At 39.8% G+C, this 19,322-nt stretch overlaps 2 protein-coding genes across 2 annotated transcripts in view; both read right to left on the bottom strand.

The window, feature by feature from the left end:
• Window positions 1–6,916, bottom strand: part of cxadr (CXADR, Ig-like cell adhesion molecule) — a 52,743-nt gene extending 45,827 nt beyond the window's left edge. The window contains exon 1 of the mRNA XM_023342049.1: window positions 6,755–6,916. Coding sequence (XP_023197817.1) covers window positions 6,755–6,806 — 52 coding nt within the window. The 5' untranslated portion in view covers window positions 6,807–6,916. The remainder of the gene's footprint in view (window positions 1–6,754) is intronic.
• Window positions 6,917–9,091: 2,175 nt separating this feature from the next.
• btg3 (BTG anti-proliferation factor 3) lies at window positions 9,092–13,315 on the bottom strand. The gene is made up of 5 exons (XM_005809485.3): window positions 13,213–13,315; window positions 11,381–11,586; window positions 11,133–11,270; window positions 10,178–10,370; window positions 9,092–9,650 (listed from the first exon to the last, which is right to left on the bottom strand). Exons 2-5 carry the CDS (start codon window positions 11,551–11,553, stop codon window positions 9,447–9,449), a joined length of 708 nt encoding a protein of 235 aa, XP_005809542.1. The 5' UTR covers window positions 11,554–11,586; window positions 13,213–13,315; the 3' UTR covers window positions 9,092–9,446.
• Window positions 13,316–19,322: the final 6,007 nt, after the last annotated feature.

Genomic DNA, 19,322 nt, shown 5'->3' on the forward strand with positions numbered 1-19,322 from the left:
GATCTCCTTGAGCCAGGACAGCTCCTAAGCCAACTGTGGATGCATCCACTTGAACCAGAAATTTCTTACTGAAATCAGGACTTCGGAGGACAGGAGATGAACATAGATGATCTTTCAAAGTGTTAAAAGAAGCTTCACACTCCTTAGTCCACACCACAGGATTCTTTTGGTCTTTAGCTGTCAAACTTGTGAGTGGAGAAGCAAGTGTGGCAAAATGAGGCACAAACCTTCGATACCAACCAGCTAGTCCCAGGAACGACCGCACTTCCTTTTTGGTTCGAGGACGAGGGCACTTTTGGATCGCTTCAACTTTGTCCATCTGTGGTCGCACCTCTCCTCTCCCCAGCTGGTAACCCAGGTATCTGGTCTCCTGTTGTGCCCAAACACACTTTGATATGTTAAGTGTCAGTCCTGCACCTCCAATCTTTTCCAACACTCTTGCTAGATGTGAGACATGCTCCTCCCAGCTATTGCTGTAAATGATTACATCATCAAGATAAGCAGCGCTGTAGTCTTCACTTCCTCGCAAGACTTTGTCCATTAGCCGCTGGAAGGTGGCTGGAGCACCATGCAGGCCAAATGGCATTACAGTAAATTGGAAAAGACCAGAAGGGGTACGAAATGCTGTGTACGGTCTGCTTGAAGGCTCCAATGGAACCTGCCAGTACCCTTTACACAGGTCCAGAGTGGTAATGAACTTGGCTTTTCCAATCCTTTCCAGCAGCTCATCCACCCTGGGCATGGGATAGGCATCAAACTCTGAAACTGCATTAAGCTTTCTGAAATCAATGCAAATCCGCAGTGAGCCATCTTTCTTACACACAATGACTACTGGACTGCACCATTCAGAGTTTGAAGGTTCAATAATACCTGACGTTAGCATGGTCTCGACTTCATCTCGCAGCTGCCCCACCAACTGCTGTGGAACTCTATATGGGCGTTGACGAATTGGCTGCTTCTCTTTCAGTCGAATTGCATGCTCAATCAAGGAGGTCCGGCCTGGATTAGGAGAAAAGAGAGGAGACAGTTTCTGGAAGATCTGCTGAAGTTGTGAGGCTTGGTGTGAGGTCAAGTGGCTGAGATTGGGGGTTGACTGTTCAGCCATCACTTCAACACCAGGAACCTCTTCTTCCTCTTCCACTGGCCTCAACAGGCATGATGTTTCTGGAGCTGGACATGATAGTTCTTTCCACTCCTTTAGCAAGTTCACATGATAAGCCTGTGTAGCTTTCTTTTTGTCAGGATGGTAGACTTCATAGGTGGTGGGTCCTAGCTGTCGGCTGATGGTATAGGGCCCTTGCCACTTTGCCAAAAGCTTGCTGGTGGATGAAGGCAGGAGAAGCAGCACCTTCTGTCCAGGACTTAAGACCCTTTGCCGTGCCTGCTGGTCATACCACCTTTTTTGCTTCTGCTGAGCCTGCAGCAGGTTCTTTTCAGCTTCTTCCTGGTACTCAGCAAGCCGACCTCTCATCTGCAGCACATACTGGACCACACCTTTGGCATTGGATGAGGTCTCTGATGCATCCCAGCTTTTTCTCAGCAGGTCTAATGGTCCCTGAACATCCCACCCATACAGGAGTTCGAATGGGGAGAATCCAGTTGATGCTTGCGGCACCTCACGATAGGCAAAGAGAAGGAATGGTAACCAGCGGTCCCAATCTCTGCCAGTGTCATCCACAAACTTCTGCAGCATCCTCTTCAATGTCTGGTTGAACCTTTCGACCAGTCCATCAGTTTGCGGATGGTAAGGCGTCGTCCTGATGGCTGAGATCCCAAGCTGTTTATGAAAGAGTTTTAGGAGGTTAGAGGTGAAATTAGTTCCCTGGTCTGTCAAAATCTGATCTGGGATTCCAACTCTTGAAAATAGCTGGACCAGAACTCGAACTATTGCAGGGGCAGTAATGGTATGCAGTGGAAAAGCCTCTGGAAATCTGGTGGCATAGTCACATACTACCAGGATGTACTGATGACCACGCCCACTCTTCACTAGGGGTCCAACAATGTCCATTGCAACCTTACGAAAAGGAGTGGAGACGACTGGTAGTGGCTGGAGGAGCGCCCGATCTGATTTCTGAGCAGGACGAGTCTTCTGGCATGTGGGACAAGAAGCACACAATGCATTAATGTCATTGTACATTGACGGCCAAAAAAAACGTGAGCTGACACGCATAAATGTTTTGTGACGCCCCAAGTGCCCTGCCCATGGAATGGTGTGTGCCAAATGCATGACAAGTGCCCTACAGCAAGTTGGAACTACCAACCGCTGTTTTTCATTACAAGCATACAATACACCATCTTTTAACACAAAAGTTTCTCTTCCTCTCCACTTAGCATCAGTTTTTTCCTCCACTCGATCAAACAAAGGTTGTAAAGACACATCCTGTTTCTGTAAAGTAGCAATATTTTCAGGTATTTTCCACATGTCATCTACCGTTAAATCTGTTAACACATTCCCACTCAGCATTAACTTTTTCTCAAATTTTTTCTGTTTTCTGGATTTTCTAGACCTCTTTGGAATTTCAAACAAACTCTCATCAAAGTCAGGTAAGGACTCAACTTGTTCTTTGGCCTGAGAACGAGTAATCACAGGTCCGGAAACATTGCTAACTTTACTCCCCTTGGTTCGTACCTCTTCCAAAAGATGAAACATCACAGGTAGATCAGTACCCAAAATTATATCAAAAGGTAGGTTTTCCACCACACCGACAGTTAGCAAATATGGTTGATCATCAATAATGACAGTCACTTCTGCTTTTGGATAAACATGACAATCTCCATGCACACACAAGATCTCAGTTTTTTTTTCATAGTTCATACATCCAACAGGTACAAGACTCTTTTTTATAAGTGATGTGGAACTACCACTGTCTATTAATGCAGTCACATGCTGTCCATTCACAGTCACAGTTTTATGAGTTCTAGTTTCAAAGTTTTTGACTCCAGCTTGATTTTCAACTCTAGGAGCATAGCAGGAACCAGTAAACTTAGTCTTCTTTATTGGGCACACAGAAGCCTTGTGGCCCAGCTGCTGGCAATAATAGCAAATCAATGTCTTACCATTAGATGGTGGATTCAGAGAACTGGTGATACCTTTAACCTCCTGTCTTGGGTCTCTGGGATACCGTTGATGTCCAGCTGGTTGAACAGGTCGCGGTCCAGGGTTGGAGAACCGTGCTGCTCCTCCTCGCCGTGCGTTCATGTACTGTAGAGCCAACTTTGCAGCAGTCAGACCATCCTCAGGTTCATGTTCCTTCACCCAGGTCCTTACATCAGAGGGCAGAATGCTCAGCAGTTGTTCCTGGATGATGAGCTCCCCGATGTCCTCCTTGGAATGCTGGTCCGGACGGATCCATCGTCGGTAGAGACCTCTAAGGCGGTGGTAGGTTTCAGTAGGAGTTTCACCAGCAGGTATACTTGTTGCTCTGAACTTCTGTCTGTATGTCTCAGGTGAGATGTCAAACTTTGTTAACAAAGCAGTTTTCAAGTCCTTGTAGCAGTGAGCACAGTCCTCATCCATGGCAGCATAGGCCTCCAGCGCTTTCCCAGAAAGGAGTGGAATGAGACGGCACGCCCATTCACACTCTGGCCACCTCCAGGTCTTGGCAATGCGCTCAAACCGCAGCAGATAGTTTTCAAGATCTTCTCCTAATTGATAAGGGGGAATTTTTGGATCAGTGGTGTAACTTACTGACTGAGGTTGATAGCTTTGATCACCGTCGTCATCATCATCATCGTCACTTTGCTCTGCACCAACTCCTAACTGAAGGTGAGGACGTGGTACTTGCTGTGGTTGCTGCAGGGACATCCTAAGATGTCGCAGTTCCTTCAGCAGCCCTTTCTCTCGCTTTTGCTGACCTGCCATAAAGCCCTTCATCAAAGTGAGAAACTCACTGCCAGATGCACTTGATCCACTGGGGCCAGGCTTTGGTTCACCTTCCTCATCTGATCCATCCGTCGTTGGCATGCTTTCCCATGCTTTGTCAGTCACCTGTTCTTCCATCTTTGATTGTGATCGAAGACCAGATCTTTGCTTCACCAAACGAGATCCTCTTCTCCGGCTCGCCATAATCCTACTTCTGACACCATGTGTGACGAGGTTCTTTATGGTTTAGTCAAAAAAGAATGACTGTTCCAAGTTGGAGATCATTTTAGAAGATTTATTCGGTTCTCACAAAGGTGGCAGGTGCAGATCACACACAAAGGACATCCAGAGCAGGCTAGAAATCAAAAATCATTAGTACCTTTGCTTGCAATAGTTCATCATCACCAGCGTGACTTCTTCTCAGTCTAACCACCGACTGACTCCTGTGGAGCAGAGCCCTGCTTTTAAAGCCACAGGCTCCGCCCACAGACAATCCAAACTAGCAAAATACTAATCATCTCTAACTCAAATCAGAAGTTTGATTCTGATTTGAATCAAACTTCAAATCAGCCTAAAGTTTATACAGTATACCAAATAATACAAAAAAAAAATAAATAAATAAACTTGTAAACAAAAATACAATATTCAATTTAATATACAACACCCAATGCGCTCTGCTGACGTCACCTCCTCATGTGACTCCCTCCCGGCACGTCACAATCCGGAAACACACTACTTGAAAACAAAAACCAGGAAAACGTCCAGTGCTAAAAAAAAAGGTTACAGTAAATGTTTAACCGGAGCAGGAACACCGCGTGTGCACCCACGATGAACCGCCCCAGTCCAACCTGCAACAAAAGTAAATTAGTGATGATGTATGTGTTTGTCGGCGTGTGTGCGCAGTTATGCGGGCATGCTAACACGGACTCTAACGCCCAGCTCGTGACGGCTCCTCCGTCACAGAGGGACTGATAAGATGTTCAAAAATATTATTTAACTTTAAGAATTCATTGATATTTTAACTGTTTGTGAACAGGTTTTATCAATACATTTTGGCCCAACCGACCCTGTAAGAGCATTCATGATCTTGATTTGGCCACGGGCTTGATGTCGGGCTTGATTGTGCGCAATTTAACTAGATTCTCATCTCCCTCCGAGGCTTCGTCTGAGATTTCTCCCATTGAATTTGATTCCTCAGAATGCATTTCATCCTATCCAATCAGCAAGCAAAAGGAGTTGTGAAAGATGATGTCAATTTTGTGCACTGTTTAAAAATGGTAGCCTGCCTCTATAGGGCTGGAGTTTGGCAGTGGACAAAGTGAATGACAATATTCAGTCAGTGTTGGCCACGTTCCAAATATTGAACAATTAAAGTCAGAATAAGATGAATGTTTAAAGACACTCTAGACATTGGCTAAGATGTAGTCTGGCTCTGCATGTCTTCCTTCAAGGTAGAGACGGGACATTACATATGTCACAGCCAAACGTTAGCAATTGGGTAAAATCAAATCAACTCCAGAGGCTAGTAGCATACTAAGATACATCTCAAATGTTTTGCTGCATGAAGTCACTACCTTTGCAGGAAATTGAAGAAAAACAGTACTAGATGAGCTGATTAGTTTTATGTTGTGATCTCACCAAAGGCACATGGATACTGTTTCAAAACACAAAAAGGAAAAAATGACAAAATGTGACAATAAAATATTACTCCTTTGGCGACAAACTTTACTTAAAGCTTGTTTGATTTACACAAAAGCCCGACAAAAGTAGATGGAATGATGACTAGAAAGTAAAACACTATGTGTCTTTAAAATAAAACGTGAAGAGGATCTGATTTGATTGATTGAAATATATGTTCTTGATCAGAAACTGGGGGTTTAAATTGCAGTTAAACCCCCAGGGGACAAGAGGGAAAAAAAATAACTCATCCAATCAGATGTTTTACACAACACAATGCACTTCCAGAAACGCCAAGAGCCAACAAAAATCCCTTTACGGTGCGGATCCCTACATTAAACTTTAAATAGCTGACTTTCTTCCTCTGAATCATTTAAACCAGCAGAGAAAATAAATCTGCCAACATGAGCAAACGTGTATTTAAGTTGATATGAAAGCCGGGATTTCAGACTGGATAAGGGGGTAGAGGCGGAGAGGTGGGTTAAAACTGCTGGCAGATGGCAGACTAAAAAAGCAGCACTCTGAAGTCCTCCAGCCACAGGTTTAAAAGCGGATCAAGCTTTTGTGTTCACCAGCGAACGATAAACCAAAAGACATCGCACAGATGCAGACGTTTCTGACATTGAATTAAAAAAAAAAAAAAAAAAAAAGCCCTGGCATTTTAGCTGCTATCATAAATCAATACATTTTAAACTAATCGGTAAAAGGCAGCCACCAAAAGAAACCGATCAAATTAATAATTCAAATCCCTGTAACTTTACATGGTGGCTGCTTAGGATAAAGCGGAGAAATGTAAATAATTGCCGAATTTCTAGTTCGTTCTGTTATTTTCTGTAGAACGACTAGAAATTAGTGGAAAAATAAATAGCATACCTATTAAAAATCAAACTTTAAAATTAAGCCTCGCTTCGATAGCACGCTTGTTCGAGCTTACTAGCTAACTAATCGACCTTTGACTCCCAGTTTCTCCCTTCGGAGTCATTTAACTAGTGTACATTTTATATGTGCTATAGTTAACACCAACTATCAACTTCGACTGGTACAAAACCCTCCAAAAAAATCAAGCACTTGGTCAAAGCTCGACGAAAGCAGTTAACCGTCAGAGGCTAACGACTGACCATTCTGTCGGACTGCCCTGTTTTCTTGGCTCCGTTGTTTTTACTGAAAAACATTCATCAAAGTGCTCGGCTTTCGTGAGGTTGTCTGGGAACTTACCTGTGAGGAGGCTCAGCAGCGTAAAGCAAAGCTCCATCCTTGTGTGAAACATCCCAACAGTTCTTTGGAGAAACTTGCTGAAAGAAGTTGTGCCGATACCGAGTGGAAAACGTCAGCCTCGCTCTGCTCCACCAAAGCATCCAAACTCCACTCCGCCTCCTGCGCCGCTCTTCTTCGTGCAGGTGCACAGCGGAGCGCGCCGCGGGCTGTCACGTGACACCCAGAGGACGCGCGCATAGACGGTTCAGGGACGCCCCCTGCTGGCGAGAAGGAGAACGGACACGGTTGTGTAAATACGTTCAATTCGACGTTTTTTGTTCAGTGTTTTTTTTTTTTGTTTTTTTTTGTTTAAATCTATCATCGAGAAATACATTGTATCAGCTTTGTTTTAAGTAATTATCCTATAAATTGGATGGATTTAACGCTCTGAATACACGCAGTGGTTCTAAGATTCAGATCGAAAATAATTCACCATGTTTTTTGATGGCTGAACATATGGGAAAAGAGGTGACACATTCAAAACCCATCTTAAAACGGTTACTTATAAAACAGAATTGGAGTCCGTGGCAGGGGAACTTTCAACAGAGCCTTTTCTTCCTTCTTCCTCCTTTTGTCACATTACAGGGTTATTAGAATGGATTCAAATGTGATATCAAACAGCCCTTAATGACAAAGTAAAAACTTATTTTCAGATTTTTTTGGATCAGTTAAAAGATAAACATTATACGTTTTGCAGCCTTTCTTAACTGAGACTTGAGCTCAGGTACATCTGATTTCCACTGATCATCCTTGAAATAACCTGATTTCAGTTCACCCAATGTAAATTTAGTAGAATGCACATCTGGAATGGTACAGGGTGACATTGACTAAAACAAAACAATGAAGGCCAAAGAATTCTCTTTAGACCTCTGAAATTGGAAGTGAATTGTCACAGTCCAAATCTGCATGTGCAATACAGTAGTTTTTGTATACATGTGCGAGCATGCACAGACTGTAATGAAGTTTTCATCCTGTCCAGGCCCTTATTTTTTTTTTGTCTTTTCTTAATCTGAAAATATTGCTGTGCCATGTGTGTTTGATATAGTTGAAAGTGATGTCTGAGCCACAGCTTTTGGTTCTAGGCAAAATTGAATGGAAATTTGGCTGTTTATTAAGGAGGTTGGTCTCCATTTTGTTTCAAACTCATATACCGATATTTCTCAGTGACTTAACTCACCAAGTGAAACAGTACACACAAACTGATGTTATCAAGCTTTTATCTTCGTCAATTACAATTTTCTGCTTACAGCTAATTAAAATTTATTGAAGGTTAGATCACATCAGACCAATGGAAAAAAAAAACATTAACACAGAAATGTGATCTTAATGAAAATTGTTTAATACCTGCTCAGAACATATGTTCTCATTTATTTGATGGCGTTAAAAGGATTAAAACCAACAACAAAAACAGCTTTATAGATAGCAAACAAAAACATATCAGGTTGTCTACTTTAAATCATCTTCTGAACAGTTTTAGTGTTGCAGCCAGATGTTAAGGCATATGTTGGTAATATTTAGGATTTTAAATTCCCACCAAGATAAATTCAATATTTATTTTCCTTTAGAAGACTCAGAACAAACATATCTTCGGAAAAGAACATGTACTGAAACTGTTGCTTGTTGGTGCAAAGCCTGTTAATATGAAAGTAAACCTTGCATTTAATTGGTAAATTAACATCTGGGGGGAAATCGCAGAGGCACAGAATACACATTGCTTGCAGTTTCCAGTCAGTGATTGTTTGGGGTGTTGTGTCTTCTGGTGTTCATCCACTGTACTTTTTTAAAACCTCAGTCAGCACAACCATCGACACCGGAAGATTTAGAGCACCTCGTACTCATTTCTATGGAAAGATTTTGATCTTCATGCAGGACTTGGTACCGGAACAAACTGCCTAAGATACCAAAAGCTGGTTCATTGTTACTGTGCTTGATTGCCCAGCAAACTGACCTGATCGCCATGTTACCTTGCATTGCAAAAAGGAACCCCAGTCAAGTACTGAGTGCATAGAACTGAACATGCAATACTTTATAGCAGCCTGAAATTTCTATTTAAAGTGTCGGGCTTTTAAAAATTATAGGTCACTTTCTTTAACAATAATTTTGGGGCTACCTGTTAGCCATTGTTGTCAAAAGAAAACATGTAGCATGTAAATAAAAGTCTTGAAATATTTCACTCTATCATGAATCAATATAATTGAACTTCACTTTCTGACCAAAACTAAACTTACTGAAAACATTCTAATTTCTTTTTATGTACCTATATGTTTTTTAAACAAAACAGCAGAGGAATAAACAAGGTGTGATGCTTGGAAATGTTTAATAAAAGTTTATAACATTAAGCCTACACATATGAAAATTTTTGCTTAATAAATAAAACATTTCATCACAAAGGACATTAAGCTGCATACATGAACGTCTCCTGTAGTAAAAATACAGTACTTCACAAAATTACACATGTAATATTCCAATTCTATTGCCTAATTTCAAACAAGTTATTCCAACTATAACAAAAACATCTAAAGTGCAAAAAGACTGAAAAACAATATTTGTGTTATAAAAATTAACGTTTTGTTTAAAAAAAAAAAAAAAAAAAATCTCAGTCAAAGTTTTTTCTAGGTTTAATGTCCAGTGTGAACAACAAGCACCGTGGTCCCTAACTGTAACTATGTGCTACGTTTTGGTGCGTGTCCCAGTATTCGGGGCCCGCTCTGTAGACAGGAGGGATCCAAACGTTACTCCTCAACGTGTGGGAGGCTTTGTCGCGAGGCCTGTAGCCGTAGTGAGGCCGTGGAAGGGTGTGACCCTTCCCTGGCACCATATTTTTGGGGTGCCAAGAAGGAGCTCCAGGATTCATGGTCTAAAAAGAGAGGAAAGGTCATCAGAAGCTGATCGCTGATGCTTTACTTCTGGTTCGCTGAACAAAAACAATGGAGCATCATAATCGTCAAGCAAAAATGGTAACGTTTTATTACATTTCTGGTTCAAACTACACATGAGTTCTCACTGTGCAACTATTGGGATCTCAAAATAGACAAAAGACAAAGTGCCCTTAAAAAGAAATAACGTAGAGGGGCAGCATTATGTTTTCTTGCAACATAGTGCCATTTTATATCACAATCAGGTAAATATGCTACCTTCAGTTATAAAAATGCTGTATACTGTATATCAAAAAAGAAATGCAATTTTAGAATTTAATGCCTTGAAATTGGACCACTCTCTCTTTGAAAACTCCTCTTTCTGAAACTCCACTTCCAGGAAGCCATCACATTGCTCTATCAACCCTTTATATGTGTTTTTACCACTGTTTCTCAGTGAAACTGTGTATATGAAAAGAACCAGGCCCGGATTACAAGATCCTACACAGGTTAGCATAGAGCACAGTACCTGGTGGGTCCATCGGCTGTTTGGGACAGTGAGGGGGGAACTACGGGTGCTTTCCTCGTCAGAAGAAGAACCTGAATGGTAGTCTGATGTCACTCTCTCCAGAGCGCTGGTCACCTTCTTTGCAACATCTTTATCATCCTCATCATCACTCCTGAAAGTGGCGACTGAGAAGCAAGGATTTTGCTCTCCATACCTGGCAAATGGAAAAAATAAGGAAAACAGCAACTACAGACCATTCTGTTGGAGAAGAAAAGCATCTAGACCTCTATGCTGGACATATTTTTTTATTTTGAATGAATCTTTGCAAAAAAAAAAAAAAAAAAAAAAAAAAACTTATCTAGGGTTGAGATGATTAATCGATTATTGAAATAATCGTAAACAAATTTAGTAATCGGCTAATTGTTAACTGGAGCATACAGAGTATGCAAGACAACATTTTCAGAACAGTAATTAGGCCAAAGCTGTACAGAAAAATGCACATATTGCATTTAAGATAAAAACAATGTTGTCTGTAAATATGTTTTTCCAAACTCCTCAGGTGGTAAATACTTTTAATTCACTCAGTTCCGATTTAGTGAGTAGGCAAATTTATTACATTTTAGGCAATATTTATTTCCATCCATCCATCCATCCATCCATCCATCCATTTTAAGGAATTACATTATTTCTTTATTTGCATCTTTTAAGATGTTTCTAATGTTGACTAAAAAAGGCTCAAATAATTAAATGCAAAAAAAAGCAGAATATGCCTTTCTTTCTCCTGTTAACTGAATAATAGAGAGATTAATCAATTATTAAAATAATTATTAGTTGCATCAAGAAGGTATGGCAATTCTTTTATGTTATATTTATTAGAGGAAAATTGCGTCACTTTTGTAATATTAACCACCCTGTAAAACCTCTGGCAAAAACAAAAAAGAACAAAAAAAAAGAAGAAAGGTTGACGAAGTCTCACCTGCAACAAACCTCTCCAGGATCCACCCACAGTGTGAGCTCACGAGGAAGTACCAGGTCACTATATTTTATCCCACTCTCCCGGCAAGCCCGAAGGAGATCCGGATCCTGCCTATGGAATCTATTTATTCGGATGCACCTGAAAAATCACCCAAAAAAGGAAACAAAATCATGTTTTGTTTAACAAGTAAAAGCTTATTCTCAGTACAGACTTATTCAACTGTCAGTGCTGTTAAATATCATCAGTACCTGTATGCCTGGCCTTTGCTGGGGCTTTCAGGGTACCAGTGACCCTTAAACTTCTCCTGTAGTGCAACAGCGAGCCTCTCGATAAACAATTCAATCTTGTCAGATTCCAGCTTCTCCCCTTTCTTCACGAGTCTCTTAAGAAAGAAAACCACTGCTGCTATCTCTCGCATCATGTTTCACGTCTGGTCATTACGGCTCGTGAGCGTCTGCAAACAAAAATTGGAATTGAATGAGACTCACGGAACTAGAAAAGTGGCTTATGTCTTTAAATGTTTCTTTAAACAAATTACTAGCCTACAAAACATAATCAGTTTGGTACTTGCATGTGAACTAAACTTCTCTACCTCAGCAAAGGTCTGAAAATCGACCACTGTCCTGGTATGCTCTTCTGTGAGAGCCAGACCCCACTGTTGCCAACTTAGTCACTATATTTACAGATTTTTCAGGAAAAAAATAATTGTAATCTGCACTTTTACAGATCGGTGATCAGTAAAAGTACTGCAATCGGTGCACCCCTACAACACAATACTCACCTGTCCAAAAGGAAATCAAAAGTCCATAAAAAATATAGAATACAACAATTTTAAGAGCTATCAAATTTTCCAATTTCTTTTAATTTAACAGACAAAATGTCAAGTGAAGGTCTTCTGTCCCCCCCTCATAGATAAACAGGTTTGCTAAAAATGAAAAACATGAATATAAAACACCGAGGCCACACCAAAAATCATTCTAGTGTTTGTAAACATTTCTCCAAGTTACACAATGAAAGCAAATCTGCCATCTGGAAATGTAAAGTTTACATGTGCACAGATGGCAAATTGGCCCATGCAGATGCCTGGCTTTTGTTTTATGGAGCTCACTGGTGGTGTAATTACGGTAAAGTCAACATTCTAAATAATCAGGGTGAAATTAGCAGCCTTAGGAGAATGTAAAATGCATGCTATTTTATTGACTGGTATTTTCACCATTCCTAAAAAAAAAACCAAACAAACAAAAAAACAACATGGAACGATAGTTATGATCGCTGCATTTCTATGTTAAGTTTACACGGATTGCATTCGATAGTTTATCATCTGATGTTTACTATATCTTACATAACTTTACTGCATACTACTGGACCAGTGTCTGAAATAAAAGGTCGATAAAACTGTTGAATTTCTTCATTTTTTTTTTTTTTACAAACTACCGATTTAAAGTTTTTGAGAGAAAACATTTAGAAGCTCAGTGAAAACTGAAGAAAAGTTTACTACCCTGGTTAATGTCCACTCTTAGCGCTTCCGTTACACTGTTTTGTTTGTTCACGTTCGGGTGTACGCCGCTTACTACAAACTCCAACACAATGAGGGAAAAACATCACAAAAGGTGAAAGGTTACTTTTAAAAGCTACGAGGAGATAGACCCACTCTAGTTTAACGGTCTGTTGATTAAATAGGTCCTGGAAAGGCGGGCTGTGACGCAGAAGTTCCGTTTGTTCCCGCACAGCACGCTCCATAACAAAGCTAACCGAGGCTAGCTGAAGCTAACGGCTGCGGACGAAACAGCTGGCTCGCTTCGCTCTTAAATGAACTCAAAACTAAAAAGGAGTCGATGTAAGCCTTTTAGTTGTAATTCCAAGTCCCTTGTGCGTATAGAGAACAATTACTCTCTTGTTATAATCGAAACCAAGCACAAGCTACATAATTACCACGCTATGTTACGGCTGACATCTTGCTAACAGCCCAGGTAAGTTGCCACGGCTACAGAGGAAAAATACAACAGCACAATGTAACAGAAAAACAACACGGTCCCATTCTTATTAAACCATAGCACCCAAACGTTTGAACACAGGCTACCTTATATATATCAACGACGTGCCTCGCAGCATGGACTAAAAATGAATGGTCAGAAGTGTGTGGGTAACGGAAAACTCTTGACTCTCCATGGTGACTCCGCCCATTACAGTTTCAGCCCCGCCTACTCATTTTTCATTGGTTAAAATTGAGCTCTGTATCGCATTCATTGGTCGAATATATGCCTATCAATGGATGAGTAATTTTTGTGACTCATATCGTTGCAATCACGGGTGTAACGTTGCGATACCCAGTGGCGATTCTAGCCCACCCCTGAATAGGATTACCACCCCTCCGTAAAATACCGTTAAATGTCACGTTAAATGTTGAACCGATATATAATTGTCCGATAGACACGCCTGTCACACACCTATCAACACTAAATGTAACAATAATGACCAAAATAAAACACAGGAAATATTAAGGTCAGCTAAATTGTCGTGGCGGGTGCTAAACAGGACCCCCACAACGCTAGGGACCGACGCTGCTGTCACGGTTGCCTAGAGACGGACACTACGCAGCCCGGCGAGCTGCTATCAACCCGCGTCTTTTTTAAAATTACCACCCGATACTGAAGCAAAAACTGGCAAAAATACAGACGTGAGGAGGAAGACACACATTCCAGGCTGAACAATGTCAGTGAGGATGGATAATGTGTCCATCGATGGACAAAAAAGTGTCCGTCGTGGCGCAGTGTGCTGCTGTATGATAGACAGAATGGATCAGGAGAGGAAGAGCAGATCCGTCAGAACCTAAAGAACCAGACACCAGAGTCTCTTCATCCTCAATCATCTCCTGAGGCTGATATGGTACAGAACATTTTATGATGGATCAGTTTTTTATTGAGCTTTTAGTAGACTATATTGGTTTGATTATTTGCTTAGAACGTTGAGTTTCGTTGATACTTTATTTAATATGTAATAGCATTAGAGAAACAATATGCCCAGAACAAATCATGCTAATAGATTAACAGTACATACATATTTCCAACATTAAAAAAGTTTGTGAATACTTTCTGTGTGTTTTATTCAGAAATGTTTATATATTTTATGAATACATTGGTCAGTGGTCCTTTAATGTATTATTTCACTATTATTTTATTAACGTGGTTTACCAGTTTGGATAACCTGACTTCCTATCAATGAAGAAAAAACATGCTAGCCAAAAATTAACCAGACACAGACCTGCAGCCCAGGGGCGGTTCTAGACGGGGGACAAAAGGGGAACAAAAGAAATTATACTAAATAAATGTCTTTTGTTAATACTCAGTGGTGATTTTTTTAACCTTCACAATTTAACTTTAACAATGAATTAAAAATCATAGTACTGCACTTTTAGCTGCCGTATTGAGATAGGATTAGGGATGAAATGATTCCTCGAGTGTTTCGAGTACCTCGATTATTAAAATTCCTCGAGGAAAATTTATCTGCCTGGAAGCTCTGTTAAGTTATATTTTATTATTTAATGCACCATGTTCTGGCCGGGTCTTTACTTGCGATGCGCAGCGCCCTCACTCCCACCTGAGTTGTTGACGAAAGCTAACTGTTAGCAGCATAAGGTACGATTTTCTTGATTCATTTATTTATTGATTCATGATAATGTCCAGGTTTTTGTCATTTTTGGAGGGACCAATGAGCATCCTTAATATGAGGGGAGCAGTGTTGTATAGTAACGAAGTAAAAATACTTCACTACTTTACTTAAGTATATTTTGGAGTACTTCATACTTTCCTCGAGTATGAAAATTTTTGATGACTTTCACTTTTACTTCACTATATTTCCGAACTTAATTGCGTACTTTTACTCCGATACATTTTCAATGTGTGGTTTAGTTACTCGTTACAAAAAAGCGAGAGAGAGAAACAAAGTTTTTTGACCCCACCTACTGATTAGCAAGTAGCAAGCAGGCTACCGAACAAAGTCGGTAGCCTGCTTGCCTGGGCTTGTTCATCACCTCCAATAGGATACACCTGTTTCGCTTCTCCCATTAAACACAAAGCAAGTCTCGCAATCAGCAGCAGTCACATGGAGGAGGAGACGGAGACCACAACGACTGCAACTACGTCGGACACGGCTCCAGGGGAACCACCAGCTGGTGATGAGAGCCCATGGCCTTATTTAAACACAATATACTCTTTCGTGGGTGTTAAAGATTCGTCGGACCGCATGCAGTTTATGTTATTCCTGCCCGAAGATGTGGAAATTCTATCTTACAAAAACTCCCCGTCCAACTTGAAGAAACACATCGAGGTAACGTCTTATGAAATGGTTATAATCCTCCTGTTTCAGTAACTATAGCTTGGTCACTAGACACTACTGTATTGTGAAATCTTGACCATAAATGAACTTTGTTTGGCATTGTTTCAGTTCCACACGTGGTGTATTTAGCTTAGGCTTAATGTTGACTGTATCAGGCTACCTAGACTCCTCTGTTCAAGGGGGGACAGAAGCCATAGGGATAGCAATTTAGACTAAATTTAACGAATATAGGAAAGGCATGCAAGTTCAAAACCAGGTTTACAGATGCCAATAAGCTGCATTTCCCTCCCAATTCTTTTTTTCTTTTGCATAATGACCAGTTGTGTGCACCACCTACTGACTGTAGGATTGACTGATTCACTGATTTGTGAAGCAGAGTAATCGTAACAGCTCTTTTTCTTCATGTTGGCCGCATTTTCTGTACTATTTATTTTTCTCATTTTCAGACTGACCTTACTTGAAGGGAAAACTTAAGGCTTACAAAAACTTTGTATTTTCTGTCCTGGAGGGTATACTTAGAAGCTGGTTCAGTTGTAAAGCAGGTTAAGTTAACCTTGTGCTATAGGTAAAGCACCTAATTTTCTTAACTAAATGATGCCTGCAGGTATATCTATTAGCAGGTTTAATTTTGCCTGCACTTGGTTGGGTACATTATTTTAAGTGTATTTGACAAGTTTACCAAAATATAAAAAATGTCATTCAAACTGCATTTGCTTTGTTTTACTTTTTACTTGTACTTTTCATTACATTACTTGAGTACATCCATTTTTACAGTAATTTCCATACTTAAGTACAAGAAGTTTCAGATACTTTAAGACTTTTACTCAAGTAACATTTCAGTCAGTGACTTGGACTTTTACCAAAGTCATATTTTGGAGAGGTACTGGTACTTTTACTTGACTCTGAGATTTCAGTACTTTATACAACACTGGAGGGGAGCGATGCTAGGAGTACGGCAGCCTTTCTCCTCCGGGAGCTGCTGGTTCAGAGCGAACAGCGGGGACCAGCACGGCGGGATCATTTATACAGGTGAGCAGATAAACTGAACACTGCAGGCGGCTGTGCTTTAGATGCATAGCTTTACGGACTAACTGGAAAATAAATTTCATTTCATTCCGGCGTTACACACCTGGTCGATCTGTTTCTGTGTGGGACGAACGAAGGTGCCAAATCCCGTCGTTGTGCTGAACACAAAGCTATAAATGTATGGGCAAGGTGAGAGTTCATCTATTAAACTGACTGTAGATGAATACATAAACCAAAAACTGGAGTATAGACATTTTTTATAAGCGTATTTGTGAGCATGCCTCTTTATTATTAAGTTGAATATCATTTCAGAATTTTGTATAACTTTCCTTCAGGTTAACTTAGAAAGTGAGCTGTTATTGTTACAGGTTAATTGTCTAAACTACAGAAAAGCTATTGTTAGGAAAACTCAAATATGAAAAATTGGACTAATATTGATATGCAATAGTAATACTGCTGTTATGTTAGATTTACCGATGTTTTTTAAAATACGATTACTTGATCAATCGTAAGAATAATCGATAGATTACTCGATTACTAAAATATTCATTTACAACAGCCTTAGATAGGATCACATTTTCCATCTGGTAGGTCAGGGATCTGCAAACTGAGTCTCTGGAGACACAAGTGGCTCTTTAATATATTTATATATATCATCATATATTGCTATGCTTTTTGTGTAATTCTTTTTTAAGTGTTCCCCATAAAACACACTGACTCCAATGTCCCCTGTGGTAAATTTGATCTAGAACCAAACAGAAACTAAAGAAAACAGTAAAGACCATTATATAGATTTTTTTAACCAGCTAAAAGAGGTTCAAAAGTTAATTGAGGATGAAGTCCTCAATTAACTTGAGGATGACACTTTGTAATGCAAAATATTATGCTTAGCGATTTTTTGCAATGGGCAATGCAGTACTTAATTTAGAATTATTTTTGTGATATTTATGAATGGAAATTGTGTACAGCATCGGCTTTATTTATGTGAATATTATTTTGTAGTTGTTCAGTACAAAATGTTGTATGTGTGCAAAATATTTGGATATATAATGGGTTTGTCTGATCCTGGTACTTAGCCTTGTTAGTTACTCTTGTTGCTCTTTTTTGAAGTTCGATTAGTGACTATTGTGTTGTTTTGTAATTAATTTCCCAAATCTCTCTGGAGTCACTTAAATAAAGTAAAACTAAAGAACAGCGCAGAATGTTAGGCTGTTTCTTTGTGAAGAAAAAGGTGTTTTGTCCTGAAACTATGACAGGCCCACTTCATGAACTGTGAACTGAAATAGAAAAACTCTGACTCATAATGTCCATTTTTCCATAGATGGACATTCATTCTTGTTTAAAGAAAAAAGGCCAACAGCTGTATGACGTTTAGATAAAAATAAGGGTAATGCAATTTCTAAGTATGATTTTCAAATAAAGTTTAGGATAAGGACTAGTAAGAACTGGTCATTAATCTGACCTTCTACCTTGATAATAAACTGGTTTTAGGTTTACTAATCCTATGAATTTAATAAAAAATGTTCTTCAAATGAAATGCATAGTTTTGAGTAAAAGGTGAGCAGACCCCACTAGGACTGTGTCGCTCCACAGCTGCATGTGTCTCATTAATGTTAGCAGATGTTGGGAGGTATGATGTAGTCTGATTCTGTTTCATATATATACAGCTCTGGAAAAAATGACCAGTTCTCTGATTCTACTCTTTATAGGTACATGTTTAAGTAAAATGAAGATTGTTGAACTACTGACAACATGTCTGAAATTCCAAGCAAAAACTTAGTATTTATTTTCAGAAAATGAGAAAAGGTCAAAATAACAGAAAAGATGTAGTGCTTTCAGACCTTGAATGATGCAAAGAAAACAAGTTTATATTCATTTAGAAACAACAAAACTAAGGTTTAAACTCAGGAAGAGTTCAGAAATCAATATTTGGTGGAATAACCAGGAGGTTTTCAATGGGGTTCAGTGCAGTGGGCTTTTAATGTCTTCCAGACCTCTATGTAGTTGTTAACAGTTTCAGTTGGACAAAACTATTTAATTTCTTATGTGAATGTATGTAAATAAGCAGTGACGTTTAGAAAAATGCACTAACGAATAAATCCTCTTGGGCCTTAGCCCTGCTAGGGTCTAAGCACCCCTAAAGGTCAAATCCTAGAATCGCCCCTGGTGACACATCATCCTCAAACATTGAAAAGGTGAACAAAGATATTTTAAATTGTATTCAACCGGAAGGTAGCGTTGAATTAAGAACATTAAGGTTTATTTTTTATAAAGTATTGTAAAGCTTTATGCGCGTTTTTGTCCTCAGGGTGGCGCTATTTATGTGTTTATCCCATGAGGGCTGTGGGCAGGAAGGCTCTCCTGTATTACAGTGTATCTGACGAAGCCTGACTAAAGACATTCGATGTAGGACAGTCTGTAATTTTCTTTTCAGTGGAACCTTCTCCTGAGTCAGGTTAAGACTCCCACAGAGCTGCTCTGCACAAGCCTGTAGGACTCGGGGGCTGACAGCATCCGGGCCTGTTCTGGTTCAGTAAATATGAAGATAACAGTATCACATTGCACGTGTAACTGCAGGGGGCAGTGTCGCGCCACAGACTGAAATATTGGGACACAAAGATGTGCTTTGTGCAAGCAACCAGTGATTTGGCCATACAAAAAAAAACAACAACATAATCTTCACCTCATAGAGATCACTTGCTTCATTGTTGTGAGTTTGGAAAATACTCTGGATTATCTGTAGAATCATGATCATAGACATTTCCATACATACTATGTATAGATCCCTTCTTTATATTCTAAGGTTTTGCTAATAAAAACTGGTCCGTT

Source organism: Xiphophorus maculatus, chromosome 11 (assembly GCF_002775205.1).
Source record: "Xiphophorus maculatus strain JP 163 A chromosome 11, X_maculatus-5.0-male, whole genome shotgun sequence".
Taxonomy (NCBI): Eukaryota; Metazoa; Chordata; class Actinopteri; order Cyprinodontiformes; family Poeciliidae; genus Xiphophorus; species Xiphophorus maculatus.